Raw genomic sequence first — 19,787 nt, 5'->3', positions numbered from 1 at the left:
ATCTCTATCCTTTCTTTTCTTTACAGGGAGAAATTCATCTTCCACTGTCTATTAATCAAACACTTCATCCAAATGTCAAACAGGAGCCTCACACCAGCAAGTGACTATAGTGTCTAGTGGAGTAAACATAATATCACATCAGGTTTTCTCAGGGTAAAACAACCACACAAACGCACACAGGTATGCTACCTGACCAGTACTCGCACCCACTGCTGAGAGAACAAAGCCTTTAAAAAAATTAAATATGCAAACTGACCTACAATAATAATATGACAAGAAGAGGGAGGGAGAGGCAAATGAGGAGAATTGAAAGTCAAAAAACAGTAGGTCAATAAAAAAGTGTCTGCTCCTTTTCTAGAATCAAGGACACTTTGAATTGTTGATGATTTAAACCGTGTCCACAGAAGCTTGTTCTTGATTGGCTGGCAGGTGTCTCGTCTTAAAATAACACCTTAAATGTTTTTTTAATTTATTATAGAATCTCATTCTAATTGTACAGTAAGTTGTTTCGGAAGGCGGCAGTGTGCATTTTTATCTGCAATGCTGTAATACCTGATGCCACCACTAGTAGTCGTCAAAACCACTTCTGAAATCTTCAAATTTTACACACAGGGGCTTTGAACATTTCCACTTGGGATTAGGGTAAAAACACATCATGTCTTTTACAGGTTCACCCACTAAAGTCTCTGGAGGAAACTTGACTGACTGTTTGACTGACTGTTTCGCCACAACACAAAAAAGTGTAAAAATGTTGAAATGTTCATCAGTTGCTACAGTGCACTCTCAGCTATGAGCTCAGGAGCAGCAGTGAGTGATTTAAAGACCTTTTCCCCCTGGGTTCTGCCTCTCAGGCAACCTTGTATGTTGCCTGAGAATCTACTGGGGATGCACTTTACCTGAGAGGAAAGCTGCAGACAGTGTTCAGGCATAGAAAAAGTATGTTTGCAACAACCAAACTTGAAGACGGCCTCTATACTTTCTTCTTTTTCCACTCTGAGGTGTCTTAATGTAGAAAACAAACACTGCTTCATGTTGTACGTCATTTAAGATGGCCAACAAGCTCCAAAAAAATCTGTGTTCCTTTAATGTGCAGAGATGAACAGAGAGAGGGAGGGAAGACAAAGATATAACAGTCGTGTGGAGCAGATGAGGTTGTCGATCAGGTTGAACTGGTGTTAGAGTACACTCAGTTCACTCTGCTCCTGTATCCTGTTGTTTCTCCTCTATCTCTCTGCATCTTTTAACTGACTGAGATCTGTGGGCCGATTCACAGAGGAAGTGCATCCAAAAACGCAAAGTCTACACACAAGAAAGAGGCGATGTGACAAAGAGGATAGCAGTATCGATGACAGTTGGTGAAGGGACTGTAAGAGAAAGAAGAGAGGGGAGGGAGAAGGGTAGCTAATCAGCCCAAACTACTCCAACAGCCCGGGTGGCATACCGTTCATTCATTCATCCTGCACCACTCCTCTCATCAGACACCTCTGACTTCTCATCATCTGTTTTTCTTTTAGTTTGTTTTCTGAGCGTGTCTATTTTGGACACAGGATTTTGTTTATCTACACATGCAAATGGAAAACCTCGCAGGCGGTGGTGGCAGGACAGGGAACTGGCCGAGAGACACATCTCACAACGAGAAAACAGAAACTAAAATGACATTAAAATACTGAACAAGGAGGAGAATTTAAAGCCGAAACACCAACATATTCCTGATCCACATGACAGCAGTGTTATCACAGCTGCTATTGGTTTGGTCCTGAAGATTTTGGATCATAATAATGAGGTTTTAAGTCCTTTGAGGTGCAGTTTCTACCCTTTAAGTGACACTTGCTTTGTTGTATTTTGAGGTTAAACTGATGCAGTTGCAGCATTTATTTCTGTCCTCGTCTGTGGGTTTTATGTTGAAGTTTCAGGTGTTTCAGAGGCCACTTAGGGAACGGTTTGTGCATCTGTGGATGAGTTGGTTTAATTACAAAGACAAGAGGACAGTGCAGAAGCAGGAGGGGGCTGTAAACACACACAGCAGGGGGGGAAAGGTGGGGCAAACAACGGTCCCTGAACGTATCATTTACATAACTACAGGCCTGTATTAGTCTTTTAGCTGTGATATTAAACTAAATTAACTAAGCATCACTGGGACACCACTATCCAGTAGTAATCAACAGATAAACTACAGCTAATAGAAACTGTAGGGCTCTAATGAATATTTTAATTACTGATTAATATTCTGATTGTTTTCTACATTGTTTTATTCATCGACCATTACACTTTCTGACAGACGACATATTCAAGTGACTTATTTTGTCCAACATTTAGTCTAAAAATCCAAAATATACTTCAGATAGTTCGTCCATTTAGTACACGAGTTCTGTGTTTCACCCTAAAATAAATGTGACAGTTATTTTCTCTGACACTTCCTACATCTGAGAAATAATCTGTTTTGGTTTGCATTCAGCTTGAAAAAGTTTCCGACTTGAATTTACCCCCTTGTTTTGCTCATTTACACATATTTCCATCATGATTCTGATATTTCCTGCAGGAATTAGAGACAAGGGGATGTTTTGTACACAAAATAAAGACTGAAAAAATAAAAAATAGAGTAAAAACTAACCCAAAGAACAAGCTATTCGCTTGATTTTACACCATGACTGGAAAAAGCAGTGTAGTCACAGTAAATTAACAGTTTTTTTAGCTTCAGTTTTTGCCTTTACCAGTGACTTTCTCATGTAGATTTCACTCAATCATCATAATTACAGAAGCAAAAGTTAAGGTGATGTAAGGTAAACTTTACTGACCCTCTGGGTACAGTGTTGACACGATGCTAAACAACTGCTGCACATACATCACCTGTCAAAGACACAAGAATTTAGGAGCTAAATGCTAAACGCTGAAGTGCCTGTGTATGCGTTGCACATTATTCTACTGAATTAAGCTTTGGCATTAGAGTTCAGCAGCTTGATGGCGGCTGGAACAAACGATACCTGCAAGCGCTTTCAAGCTAAAGGCCTGAGGTATTATGCAAATACAACATCATGTGAATGAGCCGTGCAGGCCTGCACATCATAAACCCCCTTTATGGTGCTATTTAACATGCAGCATGAGTTCCAGAGTATCCAGTAGAAACTGGACAAAACAACAAACATTAAAGAAAGACTCAAACTTCCCTGATAATGTGCACAGACACCGTGTAGGTGCCAGTTTATTAGGTACACCTATCTGAAACTACTGCCATCCACGTTTAGTGAAGGAGAAAGGAACAGAACCACATCAGGACCAAACTCAGCTTTTAATTACATGTATATGAGATAAGATGATATGACAGAGCTTCCAAACTGAATTTGAATTATTCACACATTGTTTTCCTCCTTTAAATGTTCACAAATTCAAAATGTTAATTGGCTCTGAATGAATCTGTCCGTCAGCCCAGGTTTCACCCTCAGCGACAGAGATCAGTTTCATTTTCTGTGCTTCAGTGATTCATCCTGAAATGTTGTTTCAGAACAAGAACAACACCTCTGTAACCTCGAAAATATTTATCAAACAAAAACAAGTCAAAATACCAAAGATTAGAAGCTTCACATGTCGACTGTCAAACACTGATGAGTCCAATCATGTCCTGTTTTGTTTCGCCTGCTGCTGTGTTCATGTATCTCTACAGCAGCAGTATAGAGTGTGTGCAGGCCAAGAGTGTGTGTGTTCCTGTGTGACTATATTCACACACACAAACACACACTTTATCCCCCACATTTTGTTCCTCTTCTTCCAGCTTTCCCCACACCTTAAAGCGGAATGGAGAAGAGGTGGAGATAGAGAGAGGGAAGGAAAGACTGAGACAGAGAGAGAGAAAGGAGGGGTAAACCGGTTCAGCAGGTATACAGAGGCCTAACCCAGGCTCCCTTCAGCTTGTTGTCACCGTTATTTCTGACGCGCATGCGCGCTGGTGTCCGTTTCCTGCTTTTTAAATGAGTACCTGTGCTGCTGCTTTTTCTGACCCACCTCTGTCGACTGTGTGTGTGTGTGTGTGTGATCGGGGATATCTGCTGTTTTTTTCCCTCACCCACTCACACACACTCCCGTTATTTCAGAACGCCTTACACGATATTCGTCTTTACCTGTCCGGGTTGCTCACCTGAGCGGACTCACCTGTCCCGACGCCGCGAGACTTTCATTCCTGTTTTTTTTTTTTTTTTGACTCAGAGCTGGAGAGAGAACCAGCTTGAGAGGGAGAAGAGGTGTGTTGAGGGGTGAAAGACGAGATAAAGCGGATCACCGCTTGCGAAACGAGAAGAAAGGTGCAAGGAGGAAGGAGAAGAGGGGACCCGACACCTTCCATTCTTCCCTCCAACTTTGGAGTTTCCTGCTTTTTTTTCTAACTTTCAGGTGCTTCCACCGTCGCGAGAAGCCGCTTCTCTGCAACTCACCTCCGAGGATCTGGGGGTTAATTGAACATGCCGCGGGCCTTTTTGGTGAAAAAGACGAACGTTTCGCCGGGAAAGCGGAACTGGAGCGAGCTCCCCGATCATGAACGAGGGGACGTCTACATCCCAGGTGAGTCCACGCTGCTGTGACGAGCCATGTTTGTTGTTTTCTCTAAAAGAACCAAATCGCTGGCGCGTCTTTGGACGCGTTTATGCACAGATTTGTGGATTTAATGCGGGTTTTTTTTTTTAAAACATCCCTCAGGAGTGTCAGTGTGGCGGGTGGGGAGGAGGGAGGGGGGGTCGGGTCGTGATTGTAACGGGGCGGCTGCGGACCGGGGCCACCGAATAACGGGAAACAGCCGTGAGAACAGAGAGTGTAGTTCCTGCCACGCAGAGGGGGAAGTTGTGCACCTTTTATCTTTAGGCCTTTTTAATCCTCATTTTAATGTTTGCTGTGCGTCAGAAACAAATGTTCCACCTGATGTGAGCCACATCAAAAATATCAGTAAATTAACACGTAAAGTAGAAACCGTCAGTTTGTTTACTCCTCTGATTACAGACCTGTCATTAACCCGCTGCTGCGGCCTATAAACTGCCTCAGGGCCCGTTGCTTTTCCCGCAGCGACCTTCAACCCCTGATTGCAGCCTTCTTCCTTGTACAGCCAGGCACTGCGTTGAACACAGGCCTGTTCAACTCTGGCCTGTTAGAGAGTAATGTCAGTACAGGCCTGATGGAGATGATTTTTTTTTTTAAAGACCAAACTTTCACAAAAAAACACATCTGGCTTCTTTATTGACTTTACTGTGTCTCAACTGAAAAACTGTGAGAGCGTTAACTGTCAAATCCTGAGTTTGACGTCTTTGACTTAAACTGAACTGTTTGCATTTGAATCGACCCCCCCCCCCCCCACACACACACACACACACCAAACACCTCTCTTTTTTTTAACTCCCTCTCTCATTGAGAACAATCCCCATTGTTGCCATCGGCTGAGTTTTTATTGTAAGACCACGTCGGTATCAGATAACAAGTAACGGACTACACCCTAAACCTCTCTCTCTCTCTCTCTCTCTCTCTCTCTCTCTCTCCTCTCTCCTCTCACCCCCCCCCTCTTTTCTCTGAGTGTCCTCTCCTCATCTCGTCACCGTTAACTTTTAATCATTGACTTTTACATCCTCTGCGACGTTTGAAACCCGGAACACTTGGATCAATTCAACCGCTGCGAAGTTCTATGTGTTTTTAAAGGCCTGTAAAAAATCAGATTTAATAATTCTGATAATCAATAGAAGCACATTGGTATTTCTGGCTCGCTCCACAGCAAACCTGCAGGCTGTTTTTACGCACAAAAACCAGAAAGTGATTCAGTTTCCTGAGGCGAAATTTAATAATTTAACACAATGAGATTCTGTATCTGGGACTTTTTGTCAATATTGATCTTAAGCAACAACCAGAATGAGAAGTGAACTCTCTGGCCTCATCAGAGATCTCTCTCTGTGATAAGCAGAGCGGCCGTGCGTAATTACGCACAGTTAACACTCCTCACCAAACCCAGCAACGGTCTCAGCTAAAGTTTCTGGTATGTGCCGTTACTTGATGTACCTGCCTGACGTGTGTTTTTGGTGTGTGTGACACATGGACACACACTCTCTCACACACACACACACACACACACACACACACACACACACACGGAGGTATGATAATTGACCTCAGAAACAGGCGTGTTGAATAGTTTTGTGAGGCGCCAGATGCCATTTGGACAGTTCTCTCTCTCTCTCTCTCTCTCTCTCTCTCTGTGTGTGTGTTTGTAGGCGTAGGAGTTTTTATATTTATAGTCTGGGTTATCCCTCCTCTTACTTAACATTAGAGAAACCTTTCTATCTATGAAGTTTAGTTATTAAAGGAAAAATTCAACATGTCATAAAACATGTTTATTTGTTTTCTTGATGAGAGTAAAATGAGAAAACTTTCAGCCTGTACAGTAAATACTGCTGGAGCCAGCAGCTGGCTAACTTAGCTTAGCACAAAGAGTGGAAACAAAGGGAAACAGCTAGCCTGGCTGTGTCCAAAGGTAAATATATAGAGAGTATATAAATCCACCTCAGTGACATGTTATATCTTGTGTGTTTAATCCGTGCAAAGATTGAAGTGTAAAAACGACAAGTTGTTTTACAACAGGTTATGAAACAGAGACTTCCTGGAGTTTTGTCGTCACTGTGAATTTTACTTTTGTTTTTCGGTCACGGATGAAAAGAATGATGTGTGTCATGTTCAGTGGTTTGCTTTCGAGGTGGATTTAACTGTGAAGGTGCTGCGAGGTTAATGTTTATTGGGTGGAAGGAAATGTAACGGACCTTAGAGGCAGCCTCCTGCTGCAGACAGTCCGCCTTTAGCAAACACACACATGCACATATGCACAACACACACACCCTGTGTTTGATAAAGTTATCTACCAGTTGTTGACTCTTTCTCCCAGCTGAGCGTCATTAAATGGATGGAAGGAAAATATTAAAGAGCATTACGGTCAACACAACTACCCCCTTCTTACTCTTTCTCTGTTGAGGTAGAAACATTGGGGGTATTTTGAACCTCCTCCCACACACACACACACACACACATATACCTAAGCACACACACACCTCTCATTCATTGGTGAGGGGGGAAGGAGAGGTGAACAAACAATACGAGATGAGATTAAATGTCCAGCAGCAGCAGTCACCACAGAAACAATCACCACACCAGAAACAGAGAGAAAGGTTTTTCAATCCCGTCCACGTGAAGTGATCTGGTTACTTTAGATGTTTGGAAACATACATTTAGTAAATCAAGCTACAGGTCGATCAGGTCTCTGGATACTGACCAGTGAGCCAAATTCTGAGCTGTATTTTATGGATACTGAAACATTTTAAATTAGATCCAGGCCAGTTAAGTCACTGTAAAGTCATTGTGGAGATCACACGGACATGAAAGTATAAGAATGATCAGCTGTTGAGTACCGTTACCTCTGCTGCTTTACAGCTCAGATGTTACATCTTTTCATCTTCACACTGCGGGCCTTCATTTGCATTTACATTTGAGTTTTATCTGATTCAGGCTCTGCAGAGTCAACTGATTCGTTGTCTTCGCCGAGCTGAACCACACCTGCCTTTGGGCTACCTGGACACACACACACACACACACACACACAAAGACGTGCACACACCTGTATGTTGGAGGCTCAGTGGTTTCTGTGTCTATAGACCTGACATCTCTCTCTGTCTCTCCCTCTTTCAGCCCTGTTTTGTTAGAGTGTGTTCATACACACAACAAGTACACACTTCCCTTTGCACACGCACACACACACACACACAGGTATCCACCTCTCTGTGGAGGTGGATTGTTTGAGGAAGGTACAGAGCTGGTGCTGCAAGACTGTCTGGCTGGACAAGTCTAACTGTAATGGTAATGTGTGTGTGTGTGTGTGTGTGTGCAAAATAAGTCACAACAATAACTCAAATGTGTGCACACCCACACACACACACACACACATACAAACACATATTTAACTCTGCATGTTTGCTAATTGAGAGATTGTGTAAGTGTGAAGCAGCTGTTGTGAAATTCTGTCTGAGGAGAATCATCTTGCTGGATTTCCCTCTGTCCCACTCTATTATCTGTTTTTAAAGATATTTATCGTCTTTAGATTTATTTTTTTTCATCAATTTGCCGATAAAATGTGAGAAAATAGTTTGAAATATTTGTTACAGTTCAAGCTCAATCCCAAAATAATCAGTTTAGACAAAGAAAAACAGCAAATCCTGAAGGTTGAAAAGCTGGAATTAGGGAAAGTTTGTTTGGGAAATGACTTCATCTTTTATCAAAGCAGTTGACAATTAATTTTCTGTTGATCTATTAATCGATTAATCCTGTCAGTTCCCCAGAGAGGAGAAGAAAATGACGTGTTGTGTTTTAAGAAGAGATTTAAATCAAGACGCTGACTCCCTCTCTCTCCTCGTAGTCTCCATCTTCCCTCCGTCCATCCTGACGATGGAGGCCGAGGCGAGTCCCGCCGAGACGACGCCGCTCTGCCTCACCAAACAGTCTGTGTCGGACACGCGAACGCACGCCGAGCTGCCGTCCAGCACGGTGCTGGGCCGACCGCAGAGCCCGGCGGCCTCGACGGAGGAGAGGTCAGAGGTCAGGAGGAGGTCGCAGGGCGGCTCCACGTACGTCAGGTCGAAAATGAAGGTGAGGGAACGAGCAGAGGAACCAACAGAGGAAAAACAGAAATAAATGAAAATGTTGACGTGATAACTGGGTTTTTATTCTCTCTCTCCGCCACAGGTGACCACGGGCGAGTTACCCTCCGACCCCGCTCCTCTTCCTCTCTCCCTTCCTCCCATTCCCACCCCTCCATCCTTAACCCCTCACGCCGCTGTGATGCCAGTCGCCTCCGCCCCCACGGAGGTGGTTTCCATGGTGACCAGGTCGACAGGTCAGAGTCAAAGTCCGGCGACGGGGCCGTTTGTGTGCCAGGTGAGACTGGAACAGGAGTCTTTGATATGAAGACTTTTACCTTGAACTCTGTGTTTAAGTTACTTTAGTTACTGTACTGCAGTACAGAAGTTACCAACAGAGGAAACAGTGCCTCCGTGATAGCTATTGTTGATAGTGGATAATAAGTGGGTCATGTTTCTGTCACTGCTCATCGGAGCTGATAAATATCCGACTACTGAATAGACTTAATTAAACCTGACATTTGATCAGGAAATTAAAGCTTAATTAAAAAAAAGCCAGATGTTTGTGGGTTTTTTGTTCGGTTACGTTAACGTACCAAACAAGCCCTCTGTAGTTTTGCAGCTCTACCTCTGAGAATTTTGAATTTGTTATGCCAACATGGTCTGACTCTGACTGTATTGTTGCTGTAGGTTTGCCAGAAGACGTTCCAGCACCAGCGGATGTTAAACAGACACGTCAAGTGTCACAACGAGACCAAGAAACACCTGTGCAGCTTCTGCAGCAAAGGCTTCAACGACACCTTCGACCTCAAGAGACACGTGCGCACACACACAGGTAGATACACGCCGGTTTGTTTGGATGTTGGAGACACATGGACACACAGAGTAGAAATTCAAAACAAACTGAAGAATACCTCATTTTTTAAAGCAAACACTTTTAAAAGCCGCTCAAATTCAAACATATCCCGGACGTTGTTGATAACAACACTCTACGCAGTATTTTGCACGTACAGTGTAGCAACATGTTCACAAAAAAGACAGAACTGTTTTAATATTATTGTTCTCTACTGTTGTTGCGAGTAGCTGCCATCTTGGATTCTTACTTTCCGAGGTGGAAATCCGACCTTCCAGTTGAAACTTCTGACTAGGAACTTTCCAACTTCTGAGTCCAACTGGAACGCACCAAAACACAAGTGCTCAGATTGAACAAATGTGAAACAGTATGTGAGATGTTTTTTAATGTTCGCACAGGTGTCCGTCCGTACAAGTGCACTGTGTGCGACAAGGCCTTCACCCAGCGCTGCTCCCTGGAGTCGCACATGAAGAAGATCCACGGCGTCACGCTGAAGTACGCCTACAAGGAGCGACGCAACAAGCTGTACGTCTGCGAGGAGTGCGGCCACACGGCGGGGACTCAGGACGAGCTGCTGCTCCACCTCCACTCGCTTCACCCCAACAGCTCCCTGCTGAAGGGGAAGGCCGCGAGGAGAGCAGCGTCAGGAGGAGGAGGTAAAGACGGATGGTCGGTCGGAGGATCCACGCCAGGTTCTCCTCAAGGAGCCGACAGCGATGATACCACAGGATCAGCAGGGCAGTAAACGGAGAGGGGAGCCTGAAAGATCGAAATAAACTCAGGGGCGGACGGATGAAGGATGGGTGGATGACAAGTCAGGGAAAGTAAACGTACTGTAATCTGTAAATATGTGTGTATATTTATGAATGTATGTGTGTGTGGATTTGGGCATCTTTAATGTTTAATGAATTAATTCACCAAGTCGGACTTTGACCTCTGACCTATGAGATTATTTACATACTTGACAACATAGACCGTCGTATTTTTCTGGCTATATATAATGCATATGAATAATTCCTGTGGGTTTTCCTGTACAGCAAAAAAATAGTTTTTCTATTAAAGAAAAGCTTTATATTAAAGGGATTAATATATTATACAAGAATGATTTTCCTTTTTGTCAGGATTTGTGTTGATTATGTGTCCGACATTATTGATTCAACAGTGTTTGAGGTTAATTGTGGCTCAAGGCTGAAAGGTGTGAACTCAGAGAGAATCTCCTCCAATTCCAATGGCGCGCCACTTTCAGGACATTTCATGTTTCACGTTGATGAATTTTAAGCTTTTCCTGTGTCATTCAACGTCACTTTGGTTAGGAAGGTTGAAATGACACGCAAGAAGGAAAAAAATGCTTGGTGACACCAGGCTGGAAAATATTAGGACATATTATAGAAAATATACCAACAACCTGCTGTGGTCCTGCCCTTTTTCCTAACCAGTTTTTCCCAAAGCATCTGATTTTCCAGAAAATATAATGTTTGAAAATGACAGAACGATATTTAACTAAAAGACTGATATTTCCTAAAAGATTTGTTGTCTTGAGACTCATCTCAAACAAAAAAAGTAGTTGGGAAAAACATACAGTATCTCCTACCAACATTTTAAATTAATTATAACCAATTACACTGGTACATATTGATGTTATCCTCCAATATTTTATATTTTCACATAAAACAATGTGTTAATATTTCACTTCTCATGTAATCCTTGGCAGTAAAGAACAAAATGTGTTTCCCAAACGGAAACTATTCTTTAATCGTCAGTGAAATGACGAGAGCTCAGGGTTTAAAGAAAATGAGGTGAAGAGACAACAGAAGGTTAAACCTGGATCGACTGACAAAGTAAGTATGAATGTATAATCAGGTAGCTCTAGACATTTTATCCAATTTAAATTGATTTAGTTTTATTTGAGTTTCTACTTTTTTAATGAATTTATTCAATTTTAAAGAAGCAATGAACTAAAATGCTGCTGCAGGACTGATACATATAATAAATAAAGCTGTGAGATGAGTAACGCAGCACTGCAGATGCAAAAATAAATCCACCTTCTTTGTTCTCAACCCAAACGTGACAGTTTTCCATCATCTTATCTGTTTAAATCCAGATTATTATCAACCCCCAGAAGCTGCAGCAGCTTCCTTCTGCAGAAAAAGATGAGTCACCTCCAACACACCTCCCCATGATGTAAAGAGACTGGATCACATCTTCGTTTTCTTTAAGAAAAACACAGTTTTCACTTTTAAGGTGTGTGTCTGTGAATGTATGCAACCTCCTGAGGGCTGTAACGGCACAGAAACAGAATTAGAACCAGCTTTTAATGACCAATAACAGGCTGTTCACACCCTCATAATATGAGACAATAATATAAACCTGATGGAAACTGCAGCAGCAAATCACACTCGAGAGCTGTGAGTAAAAAGACAATGCAAGCGATAAATAAAAGATACTAAAGGATGTGAGCAAAATGAATCTAATATACTGTATTTACAAGTTAAGGCAAGTGAGTGATGACAGAAAAATGTTGCTAAAGGCACAACGGGAACTTGTGGTATAACTGTTAAAATGTCAGTAACCTGGCCAAAACACTTCATAAATACAACTGAGTAGAGTTCTGATGTATCGTATTTAAGGTCTATAAATAGTTTCTGTGGGTTATTTGTCTCCTTTGGCCTCGTTTTACAACATTAAACATGTTTTTTAGCATCAGTGTGAGTTAACAAAGTTTTACATTCCCTCTTCAGCCTGTGTGAGTCAACAAAAAACGGCTGTTGTGCGCTAATTGTGCCACTTTTTACTCCAAGCTTTTGACTCATAGAGGGGATGTGGCTGCGAGGGTGAGGTTGGATTCCTGATCTCTGTCTGGTCTTGTTGGAGGATTCCAGCCAACTCCCAAACTTCAGCCTGAGGATATGAGGAGGCGGATTCAGGTGGCAACCACATAACGGTCTCTTCAAGTCAACTGACACCAATTGTATTGAAGGAAGGTGGAAGTCATTCGGTTATTCACACAGTCAAGTCCTGTGGCTAAAATTGATTCGTGGGAATATTTCTGAAGCTGCACTTCAGCACTTAAACATGGCAGAGAAATGTAGTTTGTTATTTATGTTTATCTATTTGAGATGGTTTTTGAAGTTTATAAGCACAACCCATTCACGTACCTGTGAGGGTCAGATGAACTTTGGTGACCCCTCAGGTTTGAATCCATCATAATAATCATTTTAATCCATCCAGTACTTTGGTTTATAATACAAAGGAAAACTAGTGACATTCCCATTAGCCTCAGCTGTATTTTCTGCTTAGTGTTAACTAGCATTTAGCTCAAAGCAAGGCTCTACCAGTGCAGCCTCACTGAGCCACTAGCATGTATTGATTAACTGATTTGTCTATCCACATAAAATACATATGGATGACTGATTAATCATTGAAATATGTCCAAACACGTACAAAGTGGCTTATATTTTCGCCCATATTGGTGGTAGAAGTAAACAGACAAACGCCAACATAGTAAACTGCTGTATTCATTAATTCTTATGGTCATTTATTCATCATTATTTATTTTACTCATAAAACCAAAAAACACACATTTCCGGTTCATTTATTTACTTATTTAAGCATTTGTTTACGTCTGTATTTATCTTTTTGTCTAATTTACATCTCACTTCTTTACTTCCGGTCATGTGACCGGTGTCAACAAGGAAGTGCGCCGTGACTTTGAATACAAGGCGCGAGCAGCTGCTGCAGCTTCACAATTAAAAGGTGAGCTGCTTTTACAGTTACAAACACGATTTACCTCAATGTTTTCTTTGCTAAAACTTTCTACACATGTTGTTTATTACTTTTAAACTTGTTAAGTTGTCGGTGAAAACTCAACACAGGGCACATTGCTAGTTAGAGTTTGCTAACGTTAGCTTATGTTAGCTAAAGTTGCACCAGTTTAGCTAAAGGTAGTTTAACGTGTCTCTAGTGTCGCAGCCGGAGTTTATCGTGTCGTTTCTCTCCTGTCGGACTCAAAGGGATGCCAGGTTCGGAGCCGGTCCGGCTGGGTCGGAAACGCGCCCTGCCCCCCTGTCCGAACCCGCTGTTCCTGAAGTGGCTCACCGAGCTCCGGGACGAGGCGAGAGAGAAGGGACTGAAGATCCAGTACGTCTACCAGAAGGTAGACCACTTCATATACTGTGTTGCTGAGCAGGAAGCGGCTCTGGTCGTTATTAAAACTGAACAACTAAGTTAAAGCAAAGCAGAGTTGGTAAAAGATGCGCTACAGGATATTTAACAATCACATGAGGGTGTAATGGTCAGATGTCTCTACGTTATTGTCCAAAGCTACTTGAACATGTCTTTTTCATTAGGTAAGTTCATATGATTTAAAAGTCTTGAAACATAAGTTTGTAAATGGACAATAAAGGCAGAAACAAAACCTCATTTTCAGTGTAAACATACATAATGTGGAGAGACTGGTGAGTATCAAATAAATCATTTGCGTGTATGTGTTTTAATGTTTCATCAGGCCATCAGCTCTCTGAATAAATATCCACTCCCGCTACAAAACGCCAAAGAGGCGAAGATCCTCCAAAACTTCGGAGACGGCATCTGTAAAATACTGGATGAAAAACTCCAACGACACCTGAGGGAGAACGGTAAGAAACAGATGGATGATTTTAGATTGTTAAAACTAGATTATGTTTTAACTTAATTTCATTTGCATATATAGCAGTATAAAAACAGGATAAAATAGTCAAGAAGCCATGAACCCCCTCAACTCAAGATGAATAATAATTTAAATATATAAAACTCACCTTCACAAATTAATAGACGCTGATTACAATTGAACTGTTCATAAAAAGCAGAAATAAAACTACATGTTTAAGATTAAAGGAGAAAAAAGCTGACATCTTCAGCCATTAATTAATCATGAATTAAACCTAATGACAGTTTTTATTCATGTTTTCTAAAGATGATGTGAACTTATATCTGACGAGGTGACGATGTTCAGACAGGAGGAAACGTAGAAGGAATTAATAAAAATATAATTTAAAAAACTACAAACCACAGGATCCAAATTTGTCTGTAGCTATTTATTTTACAGTGATTTCACTTTCTCCTCTTCACCTCTGCTCCAGGTCCAGACGCTCCCATTCATTCCCTCAATAAAGGAGCGCCCCCTCCTGGCAGACCAGACAACAACAGCCTGGCTCCCTCCAGAAAGGTAGTGATGAGAGAGGGAGTTTTTCTCACACAAATCATGGAGAAGATTAAACTCTTTGAAAGTAAATGTTTAGTAGAATCTGCCTTCAATATTGTCAGAGTCAAACCAAACTGTTTTTAACTAAATATGTGAGGAGTATTTTGAGTTTTGCTAAAATACTTTATTGAGTTAAAAAGACTGAGAGGTTTTCATGAGGGTGTGAACATTCAGGATGTGACGACAAAGATTTAATTCAGCTCAAACAGTTTAATAATGATCAGAAAAAGTCAGAAAATCTGTCCTGACAACCTGCCTGTGTTACTGTGGGTTCCTCTAATCCTGAGTTATCTTATGAAAACATGTAAAACAAGATGCTGCTTTTTCTGTTCATTTGTGCATTTAATTGCTGTTATGACTGACTGTAATGTATAAAGAGAGAGTAAATGTAAAGCTTTTAGTTTTATTGTATTGAATTCAGCAGATAGAGGGAAGTAACATGTCTGCATGATCAGATATGTGATCAGTTTTAATGTGTTTGTAGAAGAATGCTGCAGCAGATCAAGGGACGGATAAAGGAGGAGGAGGAGGAGGAGGAGGAGGAGGAGGGGAGAGGAGGAAGAAGAAGAGGGAGTATGTTCCTCAGAAGAGGTCTGGAGGTTACGCTGTTCTGCTCACCCTTTACCGACAATCACAGGTACATTTTACCTCCATTAAACCTGCTGAAATAATGAAGTATTGCACCTCAGCCTCTGTATCATTATCATCATCCCTCTGTCCAGATCCCAGGCAGCAAAGGTTATATGTTTAAGATGGAACTACAAACTGAAGCCCAGCTTCTCAGTGAGAAATCTTTTAGTGTGGTAAGTTAAATATGTTTTGTATTCCCTGGTACTGATCTTCCTGTGTAAATATTCTTGTGCTTTATGTTTATTTTCCCTCCTTCATCTCGTCTGTAGCCAGATCTGGGCAGTAAATACACGGCCTGGTCGTCAGTCAGCACTCTGATCCAGAAGAACCTGGTGATAAAGACCCACAATCCTGCAAGGTACACAGGGAGCACACACATCTCACCTCGCCAGTGATCCTGTTTTAAACTCATCTCGTTTGGGCGACAGACAACAGTCACAGCAGCAACAGACGCTGTTTTTAAATGTTGCATTCATGTGCTCCTCGGATGATTTCCCACGATGGGAAGTCGTTCAACTTCTGTGTGTTTTGAGTCATTTCTAATAACCTGGGTCACTCTACGTGAACAGCAACTAACAGTTACAACCTAATAACATATAACAAATTAAATCTAGCAAAAAAATTTGATCCACAAATATGCAAATTTGCACCGTAAATAGAAAGTTTCTTACCATCCTTCAACATTTACTCTCGGCGGCCATGTTTCTGCATATATGACAACAACAACTCGGCAAGTCATGTACCAGAATTTTTCAAGTTGTTGTTGTGTATTCTGTGGTATTTTCCCAGTCTGGAACTCATTTTTACAATTATTTCGACACCACATGAATGCACCATATTGTTTTGGATTTAATCATGTGAAAGTTTCTTTGAGATGAAAATTTCTTTTTCATAATAACCTGGCAAAGTGAGGGTGCTTTGAGGAAGACACGCAGACTGAAATGAATCGTATTAATGAGCCTTTTTTAATGTGTCTGCCATATCTGCAGCTCATCATCCAGGGTGATTGTTTTCTAATTTTATCTCATTGGTGTCATTTACTCTTTTACTGTTACAGCTAATTTCCTTCCTGTTTCCACTTCCTGTTTCCTGTCTCTCAGGTATTCTCTGACAGAGCAGGGTCTGGCTTTGGCTGAGCGGCTGGAGTCGGCAGAACAAGGGACTAAAGGCAACACCGAGGAGGGAGGAGTGGAGGTTAGGAGCGAAGGAGAGGAGGTGGAGGAGGAAGAGGAGGGCGGCCCCGGGGTCGTGGATCTTACTGGTAGCGATGAAGACGTAGAAGAAGAAGAGAAGCAGGAGGACAGAGCACAGTGAGTAGATATTGTAGATATTGTGCTCGTCTTCTGGCTGGAAGAAAACGAATAATTATCTCTTCACAGACGTACGAAGAGGCCGGGGAGTGATGTGGACGGGACGGAGTCAGATTCACAGACGACAAGCAGAAAGACGAACGGAGGATGTCTCCTGCCTGGAACCTATGAAATTATTCTCTGTGTGGACTTCATTGAAACCACAGGGTAAGAGAACTGTCAGGAAGTGTTTCCAGCTCACACACTGAATATATACGTCATCGTGTCACGTTGATTTGTTGGTGCAGCGGCAGCCAGCACCGCAAACAGGAGCTGGTCAAAGAGCTTCAGAGAAATGGAGTCAACTTCGACGTCAGGAAACTAAACGTCGGAGACTTCCTGTGGGTGGCTCGGGAAAAGGTCGCACCTGTTCCAGGTAACACGGACGCAGCAGAAATTAGAGTCACTGTAATAAATACTTCAGTGAGAGCGAATTATAATCCCACTATTTCCTTCTCGTCCCAGGTCAGTTGCGAGCGCCCGTCGCCCGGGAGCTGGTCCTCGATTACATCATCGAGAGGAAGAGGATGGACGACCTGTGTGGGAGCATCATCGACGGACGCTTCAGGGAACAGAAGGTCGGTGTGTTAATGAAATAAACAAATACAAAAACGTTCAACATCTTACAGTACAGATGAAACAATTAGTATCTGAATTGATTAGCTGACAGAAAATTGATCGAGTTTAAAGTCGTACATTTAGGAGAAAAAACAAACTATTTTCCCACTTTTTTTCTTGTAAATTTGTGACTTTATAATCAGAATATTCAGGTTCTTCCTCCTAAATTTACGACTTTAATCTTGTAAGTTTTTTCTTGGAATATTAACCGCCTCCCATGACACAGTAATTTTAGTTTTATGTATTTATTTTTTAACGTTCTGTGGCTGTTGTAGATCAGTTTATTGCTTTAGTTATTTTAAAAACAAAAACGTCAAATATTTGCTCTGTTTTACATCTTTGCTAAATGAATACGTTTGAGTTGTTAACTGTTGCACAGAAAGATGGTGGATGTTTTTTCTTAGACTCTCGTGACATTTTACAGACTGAACTGTGTGTTAGTACCTGGTTTACAGATTTAACTCTTCCTCTCTCCCTCCATCAGTTCCGACTGAAGAGGTGTGGTCTGCGTCGGCCCGTCTATCTGGTGGAGGAGTGTGGGACGGCTGCATCACACCTGAGTCTACCTGAGACTACACTGCAGCAGGCCATAGTCAACACACAGGTGTGAACACACACAGTCCTACACACACAAAAAGTCAGATTTTTATTTTGAGGATTTGTGTTTTTATTTGTCTCACATGAAAGTGAACTGAATATATTTAGATTTTTGACTGTTGATCAGATAAAACTGGACATTTTTGTGGAATTTTTATTGATTAAAATTATTGATAATGACAACAACTGTAGTCGATACAAACGTGCAAATGTGCCGTGTGTGTGTGTGTGTGTGTGTGTGTGTGTGTGTGTGTGTGCGACAGGTGGTTGACGGCTTCTTTGTGAAGAGAGTCCAGGATGTGAGGGAGTCTGCAGCGTACCTCACCGTCATGACTCGATACCTGACTAAACTCTACCAGGTGACACACACACACATTTCCACGTTAACACAGCGAATGGACACTCATCTGTTTAATTTAATATTATATTTATAGCTTTGAATAAACTGAGCTGCGTAGAAACATGACTTGTGATGAACTGTACCTAAGTATTCTGTGTTTTTCTTCATTTCAGAACCGTGCGCTGCTCTGTCGCTCCAGAGAGCTGGAGGGTGACGAAGGCAGCGGCGAGGAGGAGCGAGGGAATCCTTCCTGCTCGCTCATTTCTTTTGCAGAGTTCAACCACGGGGCGGTCAAAAACAAGGTGAGTGTGTGTGTGTGGACATTTACATTCACCTGCTTTAAAACCTGCACTTTGAATCTGCGCTTACGTCCCCCTTTTCTCTCCCTCCAGTGTCAGACAGTGAGAGAAGTCTTCGCCAGGCAGTTGATGCAGATTAGTGGTTTGTCTGGAGACAAAGCAGCAGCCATACTGGAGCAATACAGCACTCCACACAGGTAACAAGTCTACTTCCACGTTCCCTCCCTCTGTTCTCCTCCTCTCAGGTCTGTCCTCATGATTTCCGTGTCCTCCTCTTGTCTGGAGTCTAGAGACATCACACTCTTCTGATGTTTTATTTGAAGTTCTGATTATCCATAAGACGATACAGTATATTTATGGTTTTAAGAACATCAAAGAGCTTTAGGAAGAACAGGGAGTTTTGTGTCTCTGAGCCTCTCACCTGGCGTAGCTTTGTAAAACTCCAGGTAAATGCAAATTTAAAACATATGTAGACACACTCTCTCACTTAAATGAGACCAGACTGATCTTAAATGTCACCACTGTTAAGAGAAGAACAATATGAACGAGTAGCGTGGCCTGATGAGGCTTTACTTGTATTTTTTCTTCATCTCTCTGCCTCTTCTCTCAGTCTCCTCAGCGCCTATGAACAGTGTAGAAGTGAAGCAGAGAAAGAGAAGCTCCTCTCTTCCATCCGATACGGGAAACTCAAAAGGTTTGTAAAGAGTACATCAGTTTAATTTGTGTCTGTCTGTCTGCACCCTAAAGAACACGCTGAATTTCCTGTTTTTTTTCAGAAACCTGGGTCCAGCTCTGAGCAGAACAGTTTACCAGCTGTACTGTACACCAGGAGCTCTGACATGAATTCACACAGTCACAGACGAACTCTTTGATCCCCTCATTCAGATATTTCCTCTCTCAAAGATGGACGCCTCATAATGTGATCACACTCAGTCATTAACTTCCAGCTCCTCCTCCTTTGAGGACTGTTATCTATGTGTTTATGTCAAAGTAAAGATGCTGCTATGTTTTAACTACTTTAAAATATTCCCACTGAAAACTTGTATGAAGAGATTTCATCACTGTAGCCTGATACTGTGTCAATAAAGTTTATTTTGAATAATATTCTGTCGACCTCGAGCAGTAGCAGTATTACTGAAGACAGAAGATGCCAGCAGAGGTGGGTGCTGCATTTTAAAGTCCAGTTTTAACAGCTTTATTATTTCTGTTTGTGCTTTATTAAT

The 19,787-nt window shown here is 41.9% G+C and overlaps 2 protein-coding genes across 3 annotated transcripts; both read left to right on the top strand.

Moving 5' to 3' along the window:
• The first annotated feature begins 3,947 nt into the window (after positions 1–3,947).
• On the top strand, positions 3,948–10,681 carry ovol1a (ovo-like zinc finger 1a). The gene is made up of 5 exons (XM_018689342.2): positions 3,948–4,548; positions 8,420–8,649; positions 8,746–8,937; positions 9,330–9,474; positions 9,891–10,681. Exons 1-5 carry the CDS (start codon positions 4,449–4,451, stop codon positions 10,235–10,237), a joined length of 1,014 nt encoding a protein of 337 aa, XP_018544858.1. The 5' UTR covers positions 3,948–4,448; the 3' UTR covers positions 10,238–10,681.
• A 2,458-nt stretch (positions 10,682–13,139) lies between these two features.
• On the top strand, positions 13,140–19,668 carry mus81 (MUS81 structure-specific endonuclease subunit). Of its 2 annotated transcripts, none has more exons than XM_018689354.2 (17): positions 13,140–13,245; positions 13,503–13,645; positions 13,997–14,126; positions 14,610–14,695; positions 15,219–15,368; positions 15,454–15,534; positions 15,631–15,719; positions 16,462–16,671; positions 16,741–16,878; positions 16,959–17,086; positions 17,176–17,288; positions 17,813–17,932; positions 18,189–18,284; positions 18,439–18,567; positions 18,658–18,761; positions 19,175–19,258; positions 19,341–19,668. In XM_018689354.2, the coding sequence occupies exons 2-17, from the start codon at positions 13,505–13,507 to the stop codon at positions 19,405–19,407; spliced, it is 1,866 nt and encodes a 621-aa protein (XP_018544870.1). In that variant the 5' UTR covers positions 13,140–13,245; positions 13,503–13,504; the 3' UTR covers positions 19,408–19,668. The 2 variants fall into 2 exon arrangements, with proteins under 2 accessions (XP_018544870.1, XP_018544869.1); XM_018689353.2 differs by having other exon boundaries at positions 15,216–15,368.
• Positions 19,669–19,787: the final 119 nt, after the last annotated feature.

Source organism: Lates calcarifer, linkage group LG14, assembly GCF_001640805.2.
Source record: "Lates calcarifer isolate ASB-BC8 linkage group LG14, TLL_Latcal_v3, whole genome shotgun sequence".
Lineage (NCBI taxonomy): Eukaryota > Metazoa > Chordata > Actinopteri > Centropomidae > Lates > Lates calcarifer.
Note: the sequence above shows the minus strand (reverse complement) of the source record. Positions and strands in the feature narration are given on the sequence as shown.

Bases quoted from the DNA above. Each gene is read 5' to 3' on its own strand.
- ovol1a (XM_018689342.2), top strand. From the start codon at position 4,449: ATGCCGCGGGCCTTTTTGGTGAAAAAGACGAACGTTTCGCCGGGAAAG. The intron at 4,549-8,419 runs GTGAGTCCACGC...CTCTCCTCGTAG, and splicing joins AGGGGACGTCTACATCCCAG to TCTCCATCTTCCCTCCGTCC. The intron at 8,938-9,329 runs GTGAGACTGGAA...TTGTTGCTGTAG, and splicing joins CGGGGCCGTTTGTGTGCCAG to GTTTGCCAGAAGACGTTCCA.
- mus81 (XM_018689353.2), top strand. From the start codon at position 13,505: ATGCCAGGTTCGGAGCCGGTCCGGCTGGGTCGGAAACGCGCCCTGCCC. The intron at 14,696-15,215 runs GTAGTGATGAGA...ATGTGTTTGTAG, and splicing joins GCCTGGCTCCCTCCAGAAAG to AAGAATGCTGCAGCAGATCA. The intron at 18,285-18,438 runs GTGACACACACA...TCTTCATTTCAG, and splicing joins ACCTGACTAAACTCTACCAG to AACCGTGCGCTGCTCTGTCG.